At 35.3% G+C, this 24,697-nt stretch overlaps 1 protein-coding gene across 6 annotated transcripts in view; it reads left to right on the top strand.

Annotated features, from left to right (window-relative positions):
* Positions 1-24,697, top strand: part of NRXN1 (neurexin 1) — a 668,503-nt gene that overhangs the window by 67,970 nt on the left and 575,836 nt on the right. For 2 of the 6 annotated variants that reach the window (XM_056487057.1, XM_056487055.1), the window contains exon 3: positions 15,052-15,081. The exons of 3 other annotated variants lie outside the window; for them this stretch is intronic. In XM_056487057.1, coding sequence (XP_056343032.1) covers positions 15,052-15,081 — 30 coding nt within the window. Of the gene's footprint in view, positions 1-10,421; positions 10,440-15,051; positions 15,082-24,697 lie in introns of all 6 variants that reach the window. One more of the 6 variants, XM_056487054.1, reaches the window with a different exon arrangement.

The raw sequence follows: 24,697 nt of genomic DNA, 5'->3' as shown, positions 1-24,697 counted from the left end.
GCTGAAATTGTCCAGGAATGTCAAACAACAAGAAGGGCTACTATAAGTACATTACTGACAAAAAGACCAGGGAAAATGTGGATCCATTGGCCACAAGGCAGGGGACATGGTGATACAGGACACAAAAAAAGAATGAGGTCTTAAATGCCTTTTTGAATCAGCCTTCAGGAATCCCAGGTCCCTGAGAAAAAGGAGAAAGGGTAGACGTAGGACAATGTACCCTTGGTGGAAGGGGATCATGTCAGAGAATACTTATGCAAACTGCCCAAATGTAAATCCATGGCACCTGATGGATACAACCATATATGCTGAGGGAACTGTCACCTGTCATTGTGAGGCCATTCTAGATAGTCTTTGATTACTCATGGTAGCTGAGAGAAGTTCCCAAATAGGGAAGAGGGCAAATGTTATTTCCATTTCAAGAAGGGAAAGAAGGACCAGGAAGCTGATAAGAATCACTGTCTGAGTCTTAAGAGTCTCTTAAAAGTCTGAGAAAAAGATGGAGCAGCTAATCCTGGAAACCATTTCCAGGGACACTAAGGATGAGAAATCATCAGGAGTAGTTAGCATGGCTTCACCAAGGGTAAGTCATGCTTGACTGACTTCATAAACTTCTGTGATAGTTTGACTGATGTGGTAGATGAGAGCAGAACACTGAGTGTTGCCTGCCTGGACTTCAGTAAAGACTTTGGCACTGTCACCCGTAAGATTCCCTTAGGTACAGCACAGCTTACCCAGAGAGATGGTGGAGTTTCCAACACAGGATGTATTCCAGAGCCATCTGAGAACCACCCTGGGCCATCAGCTCTAGGTGATCTGGTATGCACAGGGAGATTGGACCACGTGAGGTCTTTTCTACCTTAGTCATTGTGTGATTCTGTGATTCTGTGATTCTCTGATTCTGTGCTACTGATTAGCTCTTAGGAAGAGAATGTTTTGGGTTAATTTCTATAAACCCCAAACATGGGACTATTTTGAAATATTTACTACTATCTACTACCACTATAAATTTTATTTATGCAGTTTTGAGATGGGAACAGTCATAGATGATAAATCAGTGTAGCTCACCCTAACACCATGGGTTTGCAAAACCACATCAGGTATGGTTTCTCCTTCTCAGAGCCACCTTTTTCACCTATACTAAACTAATGCCTGAACATTTGTTGCATCACTTAGGAATGTTAGAAAAGTTACAATTTATAATCTCATACCAAAAAAATAAGAGTTTAACCAATTTATATTAAAGTGATTAATGAAAATCAATAATAGCTCTAAAGCACCTCACTGGTTGCAATGTGTGTAAGTACTCTGGACACATGGAAGCTCAATCCAGGCACTCACATGGCCACAAAAAAATAATAATTTTTTAAAAATCCAATTTCTGTAGAAGAAAGAAGAAATGTATCAGTTCTTACTTTAGGTAAGGATGACCAGATTTTAACTGAAGAAATGTTGATTTTTTTTTTTTTTTGTAAAATTTGTTGTAATTAGATTGTCATTATCTGTAACTAATTAATCAGAATAACATTCAACATTAGGATTGAAATGATTGTAGACTAGTAAAGGAGAAAATTAACTTCATTTAAAAAAAATAAAGATATCTATTTTGTTCACTTGCAGTCACAGATAGCTATGATTAAATTTTAATTTGATGTCAAATTAAGGACTCGGTTACAGTATGCTGACTTCCAGAGTACAGCTCTATTCACTTCAGAGGAAACTCCCATATAAATGAGAAGCCTTTTTCTGTATCATTCTAATGTCTTCCAAAGGCAGCTTCAGCTCAGTTCGCATTCACAAAATGAATCTCAGTAGAAGCCAAGAAAATTTCATGGTGGTGAGCTAAAGAACTGTACAACAAAGTGATTTTGAATATTGGTACTCTATTTTTAATTGTGTACAGTGTGTCTTCTACATTTTTAGCTGCTAACTCTCAAGAACACTTCATATCAAATTCTCTTCAGCCGCCTGTGTCAAAGTCAGTGCATCCAGATAGCACATAAACCTTTCTCTCTTTTTTTAAGATAAAGACAGTGTGTGAATACAAAAATATGGCTGGCTTTGCAGGCTATCCTGCTAATTTTGATGTTGTACCAGTCTGGGAACACACAAATATCCAGCTACAAAGTCAGGGCCTGAGTGAATATCTCAAAGATAGGCAAAATGTGCAGTCACGTGTCTTCACTCCTTAGTAAGTTCTATAAAGGGGAAATAAATGCTGTATTTGCACAGTTGAGATTGTGTGAGTGTCGATACCTGCCAGTACACCATAAAATAAAAAACAGTAGAAAAGTTTTAGGAAGTATTGTGTAAAAATAATATCTCTCTCATGGACAAAACCCACAACCTTTCCTCCTTTGAGTGTCCTGTTCATGTTATCCTCTGGCTCATCGCCTCCGTAAAGCTGCCATCCAGTTGGAAAATTGCTTCTGCCATTCAATCACTGCACAGCATTTTTACTCTCTGTCAGCTCAGCTAATCCTATTCTATTAATGGGTCTATGAGACCAGTTTTGCTGAAAGGATGATTGGAGAGGGATTTGATTTCTTCTGATAGCAACTGGACCTGAATTTGCAGTCTCTTGGATAGCCATAATTGACTATCCAAGAGGACAAATTGACAAAGCACAGTACAACAAGGGAATGTTGGGCATATTTCTACTCTCACATACATCAAAACAGGCATAAGTAATCCCAAAAAAATCTTTATTCCTTGTGTCACAGCTGTTTATTAAAGAATGTGTTGAAATAAGTTTCATTATGAATGTCTCAAATTAATGCCAAAGCAGGTATTCTTGAAATAGAAATATCTATGTCACTCCACATCACTTTCATAGAACATAATCTGTACTTGACATTGCTCTCTGCTAACCAGAGGAGTTAATTCTGTATGAAATGTTTTGATAGGAATAGCCTGAAAATATATTTTCAAGCCATATACCCAGCAGGGCAAAACTGAAGGAAAATCCAAAGGAATTAAAATAATGCCAAGAAGAAAAAAAGGAGTAGTAAAGTGAACCATATCCAGTCAGTTTGTAGTTCTAATCAGTCTATCCATGCCCCATGATAGGAAATTAAACCTTTAGTGATTACAGGGAAGAAGTCCTAATGGACAAAGCAAGGTAAAGTGTGTAAATCCCAGTGATTTTCAGTAGAAATTGAATTTTTCAAATCCACAGAGATAGTTCCAGAGGATAAATGGGAAAAGAGCAGCAGTTCTTAAAGAATATCTGATTACTGAGCAAAATTCATAGATATACATTGTGTTTCATTTCCTACTTGTACATGGAAAGTAAGATACTAAGGAGGGAATGTGGTTATTTGATTCACCCTCACATATACAAATAATTGATTCCTCTTTTCATTACTCTATTAATATTATTAAATTCAGTTATTAAAATAAAAAAAAAAATGGTTCCTGATTTTAGTTACTATAGCCATGACAGAGATTCAGGAATGCTTGTCCCAGTGACCGATTAAAATTTCTTTAAAGATTTGATGTATTATAGGCAGATCACAAGTGTAGTAAATATGAGAGTAGCAAGACCTATTTTGGAGAAAAAAAAATAAATTAATGGGTTGGGAAAATATGGCCAAAGTAAAATTGCTTGGGATTGTAATGCAATTAAAAAGCAGTCATTTTTATATATACGTGATCTCTCCACTGAGACTGTAGAAGTTAGTATGGTAAAAACTATTAACAGAAGAGAGCAAGTAACTTTCCAAAATTGCCAGTTTCAGGAAGCAGTTGAGAAAAAGGAGATGAAAGTATCAAAGATGTGCTTATTTGTCAACTCCTGTGGATCCAAGTACACAAAATCCCATTTATATGTGCAGTATTTAAAAATACATAGCAATAAAATCATCACAAATTAGTAGTATTATACTAAAGCAATGTTGAATGTCTTCATGCTTGATACACTTGTGATAAGAACCATTAGAAAAGTGATAAATCTGCCCAGGAATGAAATAGCACCAAAAAAGTGTTGCCTCAGAAAGAGTAGTGATTTAATAATGTCTTGATTTTGATTATGTTTCTCATCTGTTTCTCAGATACTTGGAGAAGGTATTAAAAAATGTAGCAGGTGTTGGAAGTAAATTGTGACTGGAGATTTTGTCTTGTTGTGAACCATAGGGATAATAGGTATTTGTCCGAATTGTTTTTTTCCACCCATTATATTTGAGTTCTTCACAGGAAATATTTCTCAGTGAAATATTTTTGTAAAGGATGCAGAGATTGGTTCTGAGAAAACAATTTATTTGAACACTTTTCTGTTTAACAGGATGTCAAAGTATTTTCTGCTGTTTATGCTTGATTTCTGTTCTCATTTAACTAGAGAAAATTTATAGATTCATAGGAGTTCTGTCCAGAATGTTCCACTATGAAAATGTTAACCTGACCTCCTAAATGTTAAAAGACAGAATCTCTTCCAGTGATTCCTAAAATGCAGCCCAAAAAACAGTGGTTGATACACAGTCTCTGTTAGAGAAAGGCTCTGAAGACTTCAGGGAAGAATTTCCTATAATTGCCAATGCTTACTTTATCTTTATGGAATATTTTTGTCTTCTTTTCAGTCTGAACTTTTCTGACTCTTGATCACAGTCTTTGCCTGGTTGAAAGAACTTCTATCCTAAGCTATCAGGAACTTTGGACAGTTGTATATTCAACAGATTGAGCATTTTAGGGCTTTCTTTGTAAGACAAGGTTGCTGAGTTTTCTTAGGCTTTTAATAGCGTGAATGACTGTGGAGAACTTTTTCTCCTGAAACCTCTCTTATTTTTTACTTCATTTAACTATATGACCACTGGAACTAAACATGGTAATGGTTTCAGTTATGCCACAAAAATAATGCTGTTTTCTATTTCATTATTTCTTTGCTTGTGCACTCAAAACTTGCACTGCCCTGTCATAGTGAGGGTGGCTGTGACAGACCTCTAGGGTTCACCTCCCTCTAGGGTGAGGGTGATGAAAATAAAGGAGTGACAATGTTGGAGTTGCCTGGAAAAGAAACACTTTAATTGAAAAAAAAACCAGGGACAGTGCCCAGAAGCTGTGTGCAGTACAGGGTCAAACTCCAAAGACCAAGAAATGGGGCAGGCCTAGCAATATATAAGGTAGGTAAGGGTCCAATCACAAACTGGGATTAGGAATAAGTAAAAAAATGTGGCAAATAACAACCAGTCAGGGGAGAGAACTGGGACTGCTTAGCATAACCACCTCAAAAGACTTCTGGTAGGAAATCTCAGCCTGACCCTGACTTTGATAAATGCCTGGTTTGTTAGGGGTGAAGTCTGGCTGACTCCCTCACTGCCCCCCTTGCTGCTTCACACTTGGAGTACACCTATATTAGCTCAACTTAAATGATCTTGTCATTATTTGATTTTTCAAAGCACTTTTGGATGCTGTCCAGAAAAGATGGCCTCACTTAAAATAAATTAATGGATGTTACTAGTGTTTACAGGAGCATGCTGAATGTGTGCTGATGGCTTTGTCTTGTAAAAATCTGGTAAAAAATATCTAATTGTGCCCTAATGATCTTCATTTGTCAGAAAGCCTTGTCCTTATTTTCAGTGAAGGCAGTCCATTAGTGATCCTGACATGATCTCGCCTTTTCTCCCAAGTCCTGAATAGGGCAATCCAGAAAAGAAGGAATCCTCAAAGAGATGTAGGTAGAGGATGAAACTAAATGGGCCCAAACTCCTGTTATTCTGAAATTTCTGCTTCCCACCCAAAATATATCAATAAAGTCTCTGTAATATTTTTACCAACTGCACTGGAAAGTCCTCTGAATGGGTCTATCCAAAGCTGTGTGGAGACTAAGATTTCAGACCTAGTGGAGCCATGTGGAAACATAGGAAATCCTGAGCCTTCTTGCTTTGATTCTTGGTGGATTTCTAGATTTAGTTTAAGAATCCCAACAGATTTGGGAAATGGTGTTTCCCTGTTTACTCCGTACTCAAGAGGGCTACAACAAAATTAAAGTACTGAATTAGGTATCTTTATAATTCATTTCTGATTATTCATAATTACAGTCAATAATGGCAATCAATATGTGCAGTACAGTAAAAGTACATTTTAGAAAAAATGCAAATAATCCTAATGGAACAGAGCACATGAGAGGATCAATGCTCATGACCATGGCTATTCAATTTATTGCTTTAGTTCATCGTTATTGACTACATGACTGTTCATGCTTTATAACATGCTTCATAGCATGCTTCATATTTTCACATCCTTTCTAAATACTTTGTTTTGAACCCAATGTCAATAAAACCTATTTCTCTCTCAATTTGAGAAATGGATGGGACAGGCTAAATTACACTATCCAAGAAATGGTGGGAGCAGTTCCACAGATAAAGCTGCCTCCTGAAATTATATTTCCAAGTACAGGTTTTTGTGGTAGATAAATTTAGAGAGACGTATAATTATGCATTATTCTTTGAGAAAAACAAAATTTTGTATCTTAAGCTTCTAGCCATCAATTTTGTTGCAAGACACCTTCATAATACAGTTTTATTTCATGCTATTTCACCACTTGCCATACTTCTGAATCCCTTTTGAAATTTCATAAAATATGTCTACAGTATGTTATATCCTTCCTTGCTAGAATGTGATTGTGAACTAAATTGTCATGAAAAAAAGAAAAAGCACCATAAAAATCCCTCTGCTAATATGCTATTTCTTATAGTGTTGTTTCTGTTTTTGTAATTTCTTCTGTTTGTCATGAAAATACAGTTCTTACATAATTGTGTGGCTAAGGTGTAAATTCTCTAACAGATGAACAAAATGTAATAGCTGAAATAACCACTAAATATAGAAAGAGTCAGGTTTTGATTTTTTTTTTTCAAGTCAAGGTTTCTATGAAGAATCACTGAATATTAAAACAATTCTTTAATTAGTAAAAACGTACTTAAAAATATGATTCCCATTTCCATATCACTAAATCACAGTGATATGCTAAAATAATTAGAATTAGTTGCGCTTTTGCTGCAAAAAAAAAAAAAAAAAAAAAAGATGCAGAATCTGCTCTCAGTTCAGTAGGGACAGCCTGAGACAATTCATCTGAGGATAATAAGCCAGATTCACAGCCTGTGTAAGTTGTACAGTTCCTCTGATTTCGACTGTGTCACACCAGATTTAAATCAATTCAGTATTTGGCTCAATATGCACAGTCAACAGATTACACACATAGCACTGAAAGCAGACTTTGGCTGGAGGAATTAGGTTGCAAACACAGAAAGTAGCAGGGCAATTAATTTTTCTGGTGGTGGGCATGGGAGAAGATCTTGGAAATAAGCATTTTCTGTGGGTAGGAACTCTCTAGTTCTTCAAGTGAGGAGCTTGGTGCAATGTGAAAAACAGAAAAATCCCCACATCTCTTTGAAGTCAGAATGCTGAAGAGAAAGTCACCCATTTTCAGGGTGAAAAGCCCTTGGTACGATCAGCTAGTGCAGAAAACAAAAGAGCTGCTCTGTGTTACTGCCTGCAGCATTTGGGGTTGGCATTTTGGATCCTGAAAACCTTGGGTTCCACTGCTGTTAACAGAGCTGCTCAGTAGATGATCAGATCACTCAGAGTGGATGGATAGAAATGTGGGTAAATTCTGTGCATGGCTGTATCATCAGCAGCTACAGAAATGTGTAGTGTGGGTCTACTCTCTTCCAGGTACAGAAATTTTGCACCAATGCAAATCTAATTACCTAAATGTAGTTACTCCTGATTTAAATAAGGAAAATTTTGTTCCCTCTGAACTGCAACTTTATAGTATATATGGCTTTCAATGGTATTTATTTTTTCTTTGTTTTTTTCTTTGTTTTTTTCTTTGGTTTTTTTTTTTTGTTTTGTTTTGTTTTAGGACTGGCTGGAGTAAGCAAAATTAATAAAAAAAAGCAAGGCTAGAATTTGGGTCTTCTGGCTTCTTAGATTCTGCTTAGAAGAATAGGCCATGCCTAGAAAATGGGAATGAAGAAAGCCAAGTGAAGTGTTGGTGATATGGAAATGTATCAGCCATCACAAACAAACTACCTTAATTAAAGTGCTCAATGCTAATCTAATGTAAAAGTCTTGTAAAGTGCCATAAAGAAGCTGAACTAATTTTTTTCTTACATTGCAAAACTGTTTAAGATGGTTTAACTTACCATGACTAAAACCTGGAGAAGAATGAATTTTCATTGTTGTTTACTAGTGCATAAGGGTTTGGTTATATGCACTGTTTAATTCACAGAGTTTAATTCACATTCAAAATGTTTTGATAGCTTAACTTGCTATCACTGAAAGTTTAATCAGTCAGACATTTAGGGGAAGCTGCTCATCTAGTATAAATCTTTCTTGTGAAAGTCATCAAAAAAGGCATTCTGATTATGCTAAGAGGAGGACTCATGGTATAAAGCAGGATATACTAAACCCTGTAGCCTGAAGAGTTTAACCATCCAATCCTACCTATGATGTCATTTTCAGAAGCCTTTTCTTTGACTCTGACATCATGAAGCACTGAACTTAATTGTATTAACTAAACATGCCACCAAAAAGAACACCATGACAATGTTGGTGTTGCAATGCACCAACAGTGATAACCAGGAAGATGAAAGAGCCTGAAGTTATACGATAATTGAAATAACTAATTTATTTTTCATTGAGTTTGGCTGGGGTTTTTTTACTTAAAGAAAGGAAATGTATGTATGCAGTTAACAGTAGAAGTCTCTTCCAGAAAAGTTTTGCTAAGAGGTGCTCCAAATATCCCTCCTATTTACATTGTGTATAGAACATATCTTTATTTTGTGAGACTGGGTGTTCTTCATCATCTCAGTGAATTTTATTCTGTATCTTGATTTAGAGCATGTGAATGAAAAATGCAAATTATAGTACCTAACTGTATAACTACACCCCTAAATCCTTATTATTCATCATTTATCACAGTTGTTATTTTTAAAATGATAAACTTTTCAAATTATTTGTTGGAATACTGTCGAGTTTTGATGACATTTGTCATTGTTTTCTGGCATTAACTTATAAAGGATTTTTACTATGATAAGTGGCACATTCTGTGAGGAAATTACTGTGCTTAAAAAAATATAATTTAGGCCCATTCTGTGTAACTTGTTTTATTTTTTTATTGGGTTACAATACATCAAAATTAGTTTAGCTTCATGGTCACATGAAAAGGCACTATTCCTGTGTGATGACTCCATGAGAAGTGACCAATAATGGCAGAATGGGCCTTCAATTTGCACTGGCTTCTGTGTGCTCCCTCCCCAGGAGGAGCTGGTGGAGATGGCATAAACTGCACGAGAGATCTCCAGGCAGCCAGACTGCTGTGTTATCACCTTCCCCATCTCTGTTGGCTCCACACCGTCCATCTCCTTGACTTCTCTGATGCTTTTCCTTTGTTATTTTACCTTCCCCATTTTCTCTCTCCTGTTCCCTCCTCAGTCATGATCAGAATGGGTATCAGAGAAATACTCCCTCAAAGTTACCTTCTGAGTGGAGTAGCTGAGAACTATAAAGACTAACATGAGTTTTAGGACACTGAGGCTGTTTCTCAGCTTTAAATTCTGTCCTCTTAACTGAAGCTCAATTCTTAGTCCCCTGTTGCTTTGTAAGCTTTGGGGGAACATTCTTTCCTGTGTCCCATATTGATGTTGGATTGGGTATAAACAATGGAAAACACTGTTGGTAGCAGCCTTTCCTTAGGCAAAGTGCCCTTTGATCTAATTGAGGGGCAGAACCTGTCCTTGGCACTGCTGTGGCCTTTGCTGGCTGTAAAAGGCAGAGAATTGATTGATTTTTTTTACAATGTGCAAGTTACTGGTGCTGACCAATTCTGTAGGACATGATCCAACAATTCTGAGTTATTCCACCCAGTTTAAGTTCCACTTTTTCCCTGCTGGATTTGGAGATTTGATTCAAGGACCAGAGTGCCTCTCTAATGAGTGCAGGATCAGCCATGCTGCTTGTGGTAACATCTTCACAGCATATTCAAGCATTTAAATTATATGGAGTCTAAAATCATCTACTTTATCATCCAGGAAAATTCAGAATGGGAAAGTAGAACCAAATGAGTTTAGAATCTCTGTAACAAATGACTGGTGGTTTTAAAGTATATAGTTACAAAAGTCTTACAAGAAACTCTCTGATGAATAACTAACAATAATGATAGTTGCATGTACAAAAAGCTGCACTAAATCCCCTACAATATTTGCACTTTGGCAAGAGTAATTTGTTTCATATCACATACATTTTGTTAAGTAGAGGAAACACTGCTTCCCTGGTGCTTTTGTTTTTCCCTCTGGATTGTAGCAATGGAGCACTTGCATGTTGTATTTGATGCCTTGCATGATAAAGACATGCAATGGCAAGTTCCAGTCTGCATGCTGCTTAATGAATGTTTTCCTTTTCTCTCCTTCCCTGTTATGTGCTTACAGAAGACAACTATGTGGAAGGTGGGTGCTTTCTACCTTATTTTCCTAAGCTCTTGTTTTTCCCCTCTGTTCAGTGGGTTTTTTTTCCTTCTGCTTAATGTTATAAAAGTACACATATCATTCAGTACGGTAAGTTGTATTTTTTCCTCCATATAGGCATACAAATTTATTAAATAGATGTGATTTATTTTTTCATACAGAACACAGGCAAGGCTCCTTGGCCTTATTCTGTAATTCAAGAATATCCCCACTGAAACAACAGAATTTGTACTCATGTGACTGATACCATATCCAAAATTTTTCTGGAGATTTGCAGGACTGATTTCTTATCGTGTTCTGTATGAAAAACAATTCAAGAAACTATTTGTTTCATTAGTGTGGAGCCTAAATCCTCCCAATAAGATAGTAATGCATGTTAAATTCCCAACTTTTAATTGCTTAGGAAAATGGAAAGCACTTTTCTCTTTAATACCACAAACTTTGCTTACTCTAATATCCTTTACAGCACAAAGCTTTAGGAAAACAGGTTTTTTGTCTAAATTTCCAGCATAATGTACTTGCCTTTTGGACACTCTGAAAGAAGCAGAATGTGATTTCAATAATTATGTTGGTATGTAATTAAGTCCCTTTAAAGAAAGCATGGCATTGGGCAGTGGAAACTAAGGCACAATGCCATCTATCCTGAATATTGGTAAGTAAGTCTATTAGCTGGTAAAACATGCAAAAATTAAGATAGTTTTAAAGTCTTTTTGCTAACAAGCCAAAAACTGCAGGTGTTTTGTTTTTTTTTTTATGTACAAATGTCTTTAAAAGTCTTTCTTGGGTGAATCTTTGCATACTGGATAAACAATCATTTATTTGAAAAGATTAGTTTACCTATCTAAACTGAAAACATGCTTTCATTTTATTTCATTCCAATATTTTAAAATTTATTTTAAAAACAAGGACTTTGTAAACTAACTTGTGCATAGTGACTGTCCTGGAATGACTCTGACCCAGGTGTGAGCCACTCTGGGGCCTGAGTTCATTCAGGTTTCAACTCACCATGGGCCACTGCTTGCTTGTTCAGGGGTGATTTTCTCAAGAAGACTTGAAGTGCTAGTGCTTCATTTCTCTATGCTGCTGTATTCAAGGGTGAAGACAGGTGCTCAGATTTAGCACATAGATGATGCTCTGCAAATTTATCAATATATATGTTTTCCCAAGGTGAAGGAAAATTCAGACAATTCTGGTGCTTTACTGGTGGGCACATGTCAATAAAATTTCATTTTCCTTGTGAGATGAAAATGTATTCAGCAACACTGGCATAGGAATTCTAGCTGAAAAACATAAAAGCCTAGAAATAACTACCTAATCTTGTATTTGATCTGTGCATAAAACTCTTGCTGATGTCAACATGAGTCTCAAAATTTGAATTAGGTGCAGTATAACTAGATAAGGAGTTTCAGTTGCATTTCCCATATTCATTTATGCACAGCAATACAAGATAAAACCTGGATAACAGTTAATCCAGACTTTACCTGAACCTAATTCTTAAAACTGCAACCTTAAATTTATTCCAACACAGGTCTGGATACTTAGGCATACATTGAAATTACAAAGCATGAATATTTTAAAAATTGAAGCATAAAATTGTGTATCCAAAGCACAACTTGAAATATGAGCTAAAATTTTCCATCTTTGATCTCTGTGATATCTGAGCACCTCTGTAAATTAGATGACATAAACAAAAAGAAATATGTAATATTCAATTTTGTATATACTGCTGGTAAAAAAGGCTACTGTTTTTTTCATTTTACTGAAGTTGTACTACATTTTTATACCTTCACTGCAGGTTTACCATGTTTAAATTTTTTTTTTTTGGCCTGTGCTCTGCATGGAACTCACACACCAAATTACGAAAATATCCTATCTTCATATCCCCTTCCACTGTCCCACTCTGTGCTCCTTAACTGTCTCCTCTCAGAAGCAAGCTCAGGAGAAAGTTGGAGTGAATCACAAATGAGCCTTCCTTCTAAATCTTGAATTCCTAATTCATAAAGAAATTGAAGTAATGGTGCACAAATGAGTATTTTCAATGTATGGGATGTCTATACATGGCCACTTAAGGATAAAATTTCCCAGGTCTATTATAAGCAGACTTTCATTTTGCAAATCTAGCAGTGATTGCTATCATGGCAGATTTAGCTGTATCATTTTAAACCATTCTGTGGAATGAACAGGTAAAGTACTAGTAATTCTTCACTCTTCAATAGCCTTCATCCATAGATTGCAAAAGTATAAAATAAGGTAAGTATCATCATGTGCCTTTGACAAGGAAGTATAGGTGACCTTGCTGCTTGAAAATAAAGTAACACAGAGAGAGAAACAAATTACAGTGTCTTGAGGAGCAGTACTGAATTTTTTAATTGGTGGATGTTTTGTTTGAGCAGTGTATGTCTTTTACAATCAGTTGACTGCCTTTCTTCATCAAACACTGTAAGTGACTTAAAATTCAAATAGTTTTTATAATGTTTTTGAGAGTCACTTCTCCTGTTTACATTTTTTTTCCCAAATTATGTCAAAGTCATCTATTTGGAACTTACATATCATTTTAACAAAAATAATAGCTATCAAGCAGAGATAATCTGAAGCTATACTTTTGTTTAGGTTTGTATAGCTATGAAGTTCATATGTAAATGTGAGATCACATTCCTTGCATTCCCCTGGGAGACAGTACAGTGATTTGTTTTAAACCTTCTCTAAGGGCTGAATGATCTCACATAAGGTAGTGGCTGAAAAGTGACTGTTTCATTAAAGAAAGAGATGTTGCAATGTCCAACTGGTTTAAATTTCCCTGTATCCAATACAGTTAGGGTCAAGTCAAAAGTATGAGATTTCTTGCTATAGTTGCCAACACCAAAAGTTAAGATCCAAAAGACAAGTTAATCAATCACAAGAAGAAACTGATAGTTCCAAAAGGTCACGTGGCAGTGGATCCAAGCAAGGACACCCAGGACTAAAAGAATGAATTAAAAATATCACCTGGTCTTTATACTCTGTCTATTCAGTCAGCCTCTCTTGCAGCAACACTTACAGAGAAGGAACATCCCTGAAAACATTTCTGTTCTCTTTCACAAGCTGCAAACTGCCAGTACAACTGTGTGAGGCTTCCCAAGCAATGCTGATGCAGGCATCCCTTCAGGATCACAGTCAGCTTTCATTTACATTGCTGTGAGCCCCAGGTAATCCCACCAGCTGCAGAGCTCTGTATTTGGAAACAGAATTTATTGCACAAGAGATGAGGCACATCAGGCCCTTCAGTTTAACTACACATCTAAAACTGGTGACATTAAAAAGCAATAATTCAACAAAACCATTGTTAGTCTACTTGGAACATCACTTGAGATTTGAAAATGATAAGAGACAAATCATTTAGACTGATTGGAGTCAGGAGTATCTTCTTTGAACTACCCCCAAGTAGCGTGAGTCATTTGTGCACCTAATTTTCTTTGTGAATTAGAAATCACAGAAATTCTCTCTCTAGGATGTCTGCTTTCCAATAAAGAGAAGGATATTTTATTTCTCACCTTCTTTGTGTGAATTAATTTCAATTAATTGCAATTAAGAAAATAATGTATGGCTTTTGGAGAAGAGGAGCACATTTAATGCATGAAAAACCAGTAACTTCTGAAATGGATCCTAAAACAGCTAAATTCAACAAGAATAAACCTGTTTTTTAAATCAGACATAAAAAATGAAAAACCTTCATATATCTAAGAAAAATATTCTCCCAACATTACATTATAATCAATGAGATTTAAGTATTATTTTATTATCATGAATTTTAAAAGTTGCATATTTTTCTTGAAGAGTAACGAAATTTGGCTCTGGATGAGTAATTATCATTATGGACATCTGCTTTGAAACGTCACTAGACCTATTCTGGTGTGATGAGATTTCATCTCACAATATAAGTATAAAGCAAAATCTATTTCTCACAAATTTATGAAGTAGTTGCAGAAGCCAACACTTAAATTTTCTTTGTTTCTATGTATTTTATATTGCATATGTAATGATTTGCCTTCTCTGAAACGAATTCATTCTACTGTCATATTTCACACAAATAAGGAGACATTCTTTGCATTATCATTTCAATGTGATGATGAAATTTTATTTAATTACCTGAAATGCTCATTTTTATGAGGGGAAAAAGACCAGACCCAGCCCATTTTTCAGCTTTAAACTTCTCCAGGGTTCAAACATTATTTCACATGTAGAGGACAGGAAGTCCTCTCAGCAAAGAGTTCAAAGCAATAATAATAATAATGATCAAAATATGATAAAGACAGACTGATTATTAAAGGAATTGGTTGGATTTGAAAGCATTGTATTATTTTCTGGCATTGCAAGTACTGCACAGAAAAAAAAAAAATACACAATAAATCAGCACCCAGTGTTTGAATTGCAGTTCTGTTACTCGTAGCCCAAAGCATTCCAACCAGTGGTTGAAAAATGCTCTTTGATTTCTCTCTGTGATACAGACATCTTATAGGAAACAGATGCCTGTCACAAAACATTTTTGTCAGTGTGACAACACCACCTTCCCGTGCTCCCTTGTTCATTGCTGACTGTGCTCTTGTTTCCCTTCAAGGTCTGGCGCACCTGATGATGGGCGACCAAGGTATGGGCTCTGTTCCTTTTCCACTCTGCTTTCATTGTTTCTTCTTGTTCTGTAGCTGCTTTGAATCCATCATTGCAACCGATGGGCAAATGCTTGAAAAGCTGTCTTTGGCTGCAAAGAAGCACATGGTTTTAGTCACATCTTTTTCTTATTTAATTTTTTGAGTTGTTTTTTTTTTTTTTTTGTTTGCTCCGTAAGCTTTTGTCCTTCCTGCCTCCTCAACTCCCTCTCTTGCAATACAATAACTCAAAAGAGGTGAGAGAAATAAGAAAGTGTTTAAGAGAATTGAATGTATTTATCAGAAAATACAATTATGGGTGATTCTATAAAAGATAAAGTGCAAGACCACTCTTTAGATAGCTCCTTAAAGAAGATGCTGCTCTTGTAACATTGTACACATTGAAGAGTCCATTTGCATTTATGCATGGCTGATTGGATTTGTGCAGAAAACACCTGCTCCTGGCTTCTGGAATGCTGAGAGTACAATTTTGCTACCTAACAAAACCAGTGGTTTTTTTCCTCCTAACCTTTGTCCATGTTACATTTGTGGCAGTTTTTCTTATCTAAGCATGGGTTATTTCTGTGTTTCTCTGCATGTACGTGATTGGGAAGAAATAAACTAAATCCCTAATATGACACTGATTGCATCTCCATTTGTCTTCAGACACTCAGCTTATACTTTGTCTCTTCATGTTCAGATACTATTGCATTTACATGTACTCATGACTCTTACTGTTTCTCTCCTCTTCTTTATTCTCTTTTTGTCTGGAAATGCTTTCTTCATGGAACCATTTCACCAAATCCATAGGTAAAAGTAAAGGTATTACATGATTTTCTTTATTTTTAATACCATCAGTATACTTTAACGTATGTATAAATAATGCAAGTAAATGTAAAAATTTTGCACTGATAACATGAGGTAGGTATATTCTTACAGTAAATATTTCATGGATATCAAGGTAAGGAGAATTATACTAAAGTACAGGCTGACCATTTTCTAAGTTTGTTTCCTGGTTTTGTGAGAGATGTAAAGCTTTGGCAGTGATAAAAGAGGCTACAGCTGTATGAAGTGTTCAGGATGAAATAACAGCCACATTTTGAGGTATGCCTTTTTTTGTTCTCAAAGAACTGTAGTCTAAACCACCAGACACAGAAAAAAAGTGTGACGTTGTTCAGTAGAGACTCTCTGGAGATAATGTGTGCAGGGTCATTCCACAGCTTGATGTACATTCTGCTTGGGAATAGCACTAACTTTAGCTAGTCTTTGCCCTGAGAGTTTCCTGTTAAATTAATCACTTGGAGCATATCTGAGATAAGAACTGGACAAAGGAATAAGGAAGAATAAAAGCCAAAGAGAAGTGTGGGATTTCTTTTAGATTTTTTTTAATTATTTTTGTTTCTTTATGTGAAGAATGCCGGCTGTGTTTACTTCCCTTCTCCCAGAGGAAACAGTGTAATAGGGGCAAGATTTTTTTCCTGTATAAATAAACATCAGGTTTTGCTACAAGGACACTTGTTCACAGGCATAGTGTAAATATATTTTTATGATAATAAGCTGGTCATAAAAAGCTATTTAATCTCTGTTACAAATGTTGAATACAGTTCTATTCATCTTAAGCATTTGTCAAGGGGTGCCTATTCTTTGTATAAATAAGTAATCCAGTCTGCATGGTTGTACTTTCCTAAGTAGTTAAATTAGAAACAAACTTACAAGCTTGTTGGTGTCTTGGCTGATTTAGTGTTTCCATACCCAGAAAGTTCACATGATGAAAAGACTGTAAATACAAATCTTTAGTGTCCCATTCCTCTTCATACCAGACCACCTGGAAAGACTCTGTACCTGTATAGGTGGGATACCATTTAAAGGGTTGTGTGTGTTCTGGAGCTCTAAGTCTTCTTACTTAGGAAAAGTTTTAAGCAAGTATGAAAAACAAGTTGATTTCTTTGTTTTATCAGATCATTTTGTTTTGCTTGCTGCATGACTGATCCTTTTGTTTCTTAACAGTACCGAGTATGCATGATTTCCTTACTTATTATTAATCATGTTCTTATTCCTAATCAGTAGATACCCTGGCTGCAGTTACCTTAAAATGGCATTTTTTTATTAACTGAACCTTGACATTATAGATAATTTTTATTAATAAAGCAGAATTATTTTTCTAGATTGTTCTGGACACAGAATAAATTATGTAGTGTGTACAATACCAAAGGGATTTTTTGTATGAAAGGATTAAGATTTAAATATTATGAATATTTATTAGTGATAGTAGCTGATAGGGAGAGCAGATTTTTAGCAAAACAGAATTTTCAAGTATTTTGCAAGACTTAGACTTTTATATTTTTATTTTTTAAATGTTTAACAACTCAATTTTTAAAAAAAATTACCTGTATATATTAGCTACATTTAATGTTCAATAATGTGCCATATAACATATTTTAAACACCAGTCACCAATCATTTAATCATTTGACTATATTTTTCCTTTCGTATTTTGATTTTCGTTAGATTTATCCTGTTAATATAGAAATCATCATTACTCTGTTTTGAGAATCACAATACTTCTGCACTTACAATGGTGTACATTTGGTCAAATTGATGGGAAGAGTTTATATGTGTACCAACTCCAGTTCCTTGTAATAGAAAATATCCCTCAATGTTGAGCCATATCCTCAGCCAGCAAAAAACAACCTCATTTTGTTGACTATCCAAAAACTTTACTAATATCAACTATTGATGTATGTGGTCTTGAAACAGTTGTGATAACACACATTTGTAATTCATGACAATATAAAAAAATTAGGAGGGTGATGGAAAGGAGGGTGATGGAAATGAATTAAGGGAAAAAAGAGGAAACACCTGTGTTATAAGTTCCATTCCTTAAGAGGTATGCAAGGGCAGTAATTGTAAAATTCTGGGTGATTCTATAATAAATGAATCTTATTTTGGAAATTTAAGCAATAAAATACTTCTCCTAAGCTTAACAATGTAATTTGTCATGAAGAGTGTAAATGGCTGAAGTAATTGTGTAGATATTCTCTGGAAAAGGGGAAAAAATCAGAGTATCTTCAAAATTAGGGCAGGGTGTTATTAATAAGAAGGGACCTGGTATTTACTAGGAGAGATGAGGCAGCATCTCCAACTGGGCAAGCAATACTGAGTTCAGTACCATCTCACAAAGCCCCTGATGTTTGTCATTTAGTAGTAAATTTAAATTGGGATGCTCTGGATAATCTCCCCACAAGCTACTCCTTGTAGATGCTATGCCTAATTCTAGGAAGATCTGCAGTTTTTAGTTATACTGGCATTTTTTTTTATTTTCTGACAAGCACCATATATTCAGAAATAGTAAGGAATTCCTTTTTCATCCCCTGGAAATAACTTACCTGTAAAGAACTTCAGCAGCAGGGGCTGTTGCAGCTATGATGGTGGAAATTCATAGGCAAGGTAAGGTTTGTAAATGGTGTTGATGTTTTTATTAGTCCTCTTGAAAATGCTACACAGAGCAATTGCTTGAATTCAAAGCAAACCTAAAATCTGCTGTTCAAAACAGGCAGATTTGTTTGCCCCAAACAAATTTGTGCCCAAATAAATTTTTTATACTGCAGTTCTCTTAAGCCTATACATATTTTTACCTATAGTTTATTTATATGTAATTATCATACTTTTGACTATATATATTATTCATTCTGTACCTACATACTACGTTCATACTCCTGTTCTATTATTTTAGAGATTATGTGCAGCTTTAAATTATACATGAGTCACTCAGGTTCGTAAAAAGGTATTAAATGTTAGCTAGCTGAGCAGTAAGTGTTTCTACCAAAGATTGATAGTATAACTTCAATTTATTGTATTAGATTGCAGGCTTTTGATGTGCTACTATTTGCTATACTGTGTGTAAATGCTGAAAAAAGACTTCAGAATGGCAATTTATATATGTGTCAACATCCTTGACAAAGGAAGGGGCAAGTTTTTTTATTGCCCATGCTATCATGCAATATCTGTAACACCAAAGTGACACCACAAATTTTTAAATTATCAATCACACAATTCATTTTTCAGCTGGAAAAATAGAGCATCGAAAAATAAAAGCAATTTAAATAAATCATTAAACAGTTGTGAGCATGAAAGTGGTATGTTATAGCTGAGTAATTGTGCAGTGCTTGTGTCATGGGACACAAATCTCACCTTGTGCCAGTAATCTCCCCTAACCTCTAACTGTGTGTAGAATTTGGTCATTAACCTTCCTGAAAGCACAAGTTCATCTCACTGTGATGACTTTCAGTTTTGCTCTGGTTTCAAAGAACTAAAATGGTTTGGGCTTGTTGCACTCTGATCTTTGGCAGACTGTTGAAACACCTGTTCCCTCCTCACCTGCTTTTGTGTGTGCTGCTTCAGAGTGGGCCTGAGAGACACCTGTAGCCCAGCCTTCCCTGACCCAAGCCCCCAGCAGTCCAGAAACCCAGCAGATACTTTGGTACAGCTCTGGGCTCAAGCTCAGCTCCTTATTTTTGGCTCAGTGCCCTGTTGACATGGATGCAGTTTCATCCCTTCTCTGGCTTTTGCCTGGCAAAACACTGATGGAGGGCATTCCTGACTCTCTGAACTTGTTTACATAGTTGTATATCCTAGGAGATAGCAGCTGGTTGGAAAGACTCTCTGCTAGAATAGAAGTGAGGTAATTTAGGGGTTTGTCACACAATGGGGTTGCCAGGGTTGGGTAACTGAAATTGTTTCTAGGTGATGCTACAGCAGAAGAATGGGTAACTTTAGCTTCCCCACTCAATCTTGTAGTTGCTTCTACTGATAAAAATGAGCAAATCAACAAGGTTTAAAAATTTAACTTGCACTTAAAAAGTTCGAAACATTTTGAAATTCTTGGAAAATTTACAAAATAATGAACATAAGAATTTAAAAAATATTCTCTATAATCTTACCATTCTTTTTAATGACCATTACATTTTTTAATAAATTTATGAACCTTAAATATAAGTTCCTCAAATTACTCCAAAGAGCAGTAGCTGCACAACATATCTTCTCTGTTATGCCTTCTTTTTTTCTAAAGAATCTCATAAGTATAATTTAATAGAGGTTTCCGTTCTCCAAAACTGTTATAACTAATTTTTTGTGTGTAATGCATACCCCCATGCCTATAAATATATATTCCAATAAATAATTTTACTATCCTTATATTTGTATTGTCAATATGCTCAAATTTTTGTTGAATATCATAATGAACTATACACTACATGGTTATAGTGATGCATTGAAGCAAATAATTTCCTTGCACTTCAGTGGGTGATACCCTGCAACCCTGGAATATTGACTTTTAAAGCTGTGGATTCAAATTTATGTTGAAATATGATCAATTAATGGTCCCCAAGGAGAAAAAATTGCAGTAGGACATAGCTGCTAAAGAAGTTTTCTGTCTGAAATAGGTGGCTCAAAAGAAACCAACCAACATCAGGAACAGAAATGCAAATTCTTCCTTGAGACACACATACTCAGAATTCTAAGATGGCTTATTCCTCATCAGCAGTATGAAAAGAAATTGCAAGGACCTGCCACAAATATCAAAAAAACTTTCTGACAAAATGAGAACACACTTATTTTTAAAATAAAATCACCACATGGTAATGTCTAATTCACATCAAGAGTTCTAGTGCCTTACCAGCATGAAAATAAAAAATTTACCTTGTTCTGAATCATTCCAATGTCACTCAAAATTATCATGCAACATGTGTGTTTTTCATAGACTTCCTATGGATTCAGAGGACAGAAAAAAAAAGTGTAACTCGTGTAACTATGAAGGATTTAATGTAAAAAAATGTTATATTTGCAAATGTGTAGATTTCTACCGAGTCAAATAAAACATGGCCATGGAGATAGTACATATGTAAGATTTTGGCTTCCTCAGCACAAGGCACCACTTTGAGCATAGGTTTATCCAGAAGATGGGTATGCTGACAGAGAACCTTTCAAAATTATATTAAAGCTCTTTCAAAAGGAAAGATGTGTATTTCAGGACAAAAAGTATGAGGGGATTTATTGAGGATGGAAAACAGTTAAGCTGTCACTCTGAAGAGGTTAAAAAAAAACAAAACAGCAGGTAAGCAATAAAGAAATAGGAAAAGTTAGCATTTTTTCCTTAAAGCAAACTTTTCTTTTTATGTGTGTGTAAATGTACATTGAAAATGAGAACTTAAAGCTGCAGTGGCCTGTATCTTTTTTTGCACAGTGGAATTCCATGAGAGTTTTATACATGGACATTTCCAGTGGAACAGGTATTTGAAAGAGGTGTATTCCTTGGGTATTATCATTGAACTTCCTTTTGAAGCCAAATACATCAGCAGAGTGGCACTAAAGATTTCAATATCACCCTAAGAGTGCACTGTATCTTCCTAGGATAAAATTTAGTATAAGCAACTAAACAAATGAACCCAACAGAATCTAATTTCTATTATTTCAGTGAAAATCAAAAGTAATTGGAAATTATTGTACATCTCACTCATAACAGAACTCTTAGCTGATTTTAACATTAATCCAATCAATCACGCTCAGTGGAGTTTCATGAGCTAAGTGGAAGGAAATTAGAGCCCCAAGGAAGAGTATTTTCAAACATCTCTAAGATTTGCTTACATGCAGGATTACAAAATTCTGGACTAAACTCTTTATCACAGTTTCTAAAGAAACTAAATCTAATGAAAGTGAAGAATGCTTAAGAAGACCACTCTAAAATTGTACTGGTATAACTGAAAATGGAGATTATACTCTTTAAATGCACATTATAATGATATTTTTTTACCAAGAAGAGTTCCCTGCAAAGGAATTGAAAAATATTTAGTCGGGTCAGAATCAATCGTTCTTGTAGAAATAAGAATGCTGCATACAAATTTTTTAACTTACTCTTTACAGGAACTTTATTTCGTGGTAATAACATGCTAAGATACTTAGAAACTACAGAAATTTGAGTTATCAAGTTGTCTCTAAACTCTTTTAATTAAACAATATAGTATGCACTGATACTACTAATATACCTCTTTCCTGATTTTCAAAGACTTCTATAACCCTGATATTCTTAATTGCTCAAAGGTAGCTTTCTATATTTACTTCAGGGTCCACCTAGAGCAATTAAGCAGAACAGTAAAATCCTTCAAGGAACTGAGAAGTTCAGGACCATAAAGGAGGACTCTTATAGGAAGTAAGTGTGTAGCATAGATTATGGACTTTGCTATGAAATTCTGCCCTCATCATTCTTTTAATGGTTTTCATAAATACCAGCCTGTTGTCCAGATATGTTTTATTTCAGACTTGGAAGGAACCAAAAGTGGCTGAGTCTTTTTATTGAATGAAATTTGTCTAGTGAAAGGAGTCCTTTCTTCCTCATTAAATGTATATTCAGGGTGAGGGTTTTCTTCTGTTGGCACCCACTTAGAACAATGTACTGATCAGCACTGCATTTCATTTTAAGGAAATTTTTGTAATTTGCTCCTATGATTTAGAGGTTCTGGTACTTTTTTTTTCCCCTGCTCAAAGCAGACATTTGTTCTTTAAAGAAAGAATAATCTGGATTGATTCACTGATTCACTGGCAACTAATAAAGCTGTGTAGAAGCAACCTTGGCTAATAAGAGGCTACCATAGAACACCTGGTACTGCTGGCACCATAGCATTGACTTCAGTAGCTTCTCTGTATTGGGGGTGGGAGGAAATAAAAGCAGATGGGTCTAATTCCTTTCATCTGCCTTTGCATATTCTTCAGGGGGAAGTCTGCCTGGAAAGCAAAATTCAGCATTAAGTGAGTATAAATCTTGAAAATTTTCACTAGGGTTACCCTTAGCTAACAGGTCTGTGTGAATTCCTTATCATGAGCCATGGTTATTCCACTTTCAGGAGTATCCACCCAAAGGAAAGGAAGCTGAATGTCTTTCTGTGACCATTAATACTCTGCTTCTGAAGCACCTTTTGCAGACAAAAACCTGAGAGGTTCCTGATGACTGCTGTGTTGGTACTTACATGACCCAACTCCCAGCCAACAGCAACGTCTCTCTACAGAACTAGAAGTCAGGAAGGATTTACTTGGTTTCCTACTTCACTGAACCTGAGTGTCTCTGTTAGGAAGAACATGAGTTGTATCAAAAGGTGCCAGATAAGTGCTTTTGATCTCAGAAAAAGGGCATGGAAGGCCTTTTGCTAGTAGTACAAGCTGGTCTTTTGATTTTCTCAGTTAAAGGCTCTGCTTAACCACTTGGTCTTACAAGGTGCTTACAAGGTACATTTAGTATTTCCACAAGTCTATAAGAAATATTTTTAAAAACCCCACCAAAGTCACTTACATGCAAATCACCATTGAAAACTGTTTGAAAGTTTTGATTTTATGGTTGAAGCTGTGAAAAATAAAGCATAATTTAGTTTTAAAGCCAAATGCCTGTTTGACAATGCTATTTGCACTATCAATGGACATTTATTTAAATGGATATTTGATATTATTTGTATTAACTGGAACTACTGACTAATTTTTATGTAATTTTCAATTTTAGAAGAGCCATTTGGCCTTAGTTATACTGAACTGTAACACTATTTGATGATGTTTACATCACCACAAAAGTGATGGGACATTTCAAAGAGTTCTATTTTAATTTAATCTTCCTTTACCCAAACACCCCTACACTGGGGTGCAAGTAGTGTACTGGTGCTTTCATTTCATCCAAATGCTTCTGAAAACCATGAATTGTGTAGTTATCCCTCTAAGTTCTTATATCATTATGCACCTTCAAACACAAAAAATACAGCTGTGAGTGTCAGTCATGCACTGATATTTTTAAATGTCCTTAGCAGATCTTTTTGTCTCTGTACTTCTCTGCAGTGAATTTCAAATAAGAATACTGTCCATGATTGTGACTGTGTTGTAATACTGAAAGAAAATTTGTATTTCAGAAAATAATAATGTAAAAGTATCTAAGTGCAATATTTGATCAACAAAGCTAGACTTGGAAATTAGTAATTCCGTACGATTCTCATGCAACATATTTATCTGTATAGAACTTTTTGTTCATCCTATATGACACATGAAAATATCTATGACAAATCTATATTCTGAGCATTGCACAAAGCTACCTGAGTCCCATTGTTTGTCTACTGCTAAATACTTCCCCAGAGCAAAGGGGCTGTTCAGGCTACTAAGAGGATAAATTCCTGTATTTTTATTTTTTTTTTTAATATTGGGAAGCACTGAATACATGGACTAAAACACAGTAAGGACACTCTATTTCATATTTCAACACTCTAAAGGACAAATTCCTCAACAATTTATATTAACAATACACATTTACTGTACATACATGGAGCCATATTCAGGATGTTAGTCACATTAGCAAGTACATAGAACCTGCTATACTTCATCACTTTACCTCTCAGAAATAGCTCTATCTCAGATTTTATAATGCTTTCTATAATGACAAATATGTAATAAAAATAACTCATGTGTCATTTATTCTGTCTTCCAGGAAAACACATGCATTTGATATTTATCCAGTGTTCTAAAATAGCTGATAGAGTTACACCTTGCTAACAAGGCTGTTCATTTTGGTTGTCCCTGAAATGAAAAGGTTTGTTAA

Source organism: Oenanthe melanoleuca, chromosome 3 (assembly GCF_029582105.1).
Source record: "Oenanthe melanoleuca isolate GR-GAL-2019-014 chromosome 3, OMel1.0, whole genome shotgun sequence".
NCBI classification, from domain to species: Eukaryota; Metazoa; Chordata; class Aves; order Passeriformes; family Muscicapidae; genus Oenanthe; species Oenanthe melanoleuca.
Note: the sequence above shows the minus strand (reverse complement) of the source record. Positions and strands in the feature narration are given on the sequence as shown.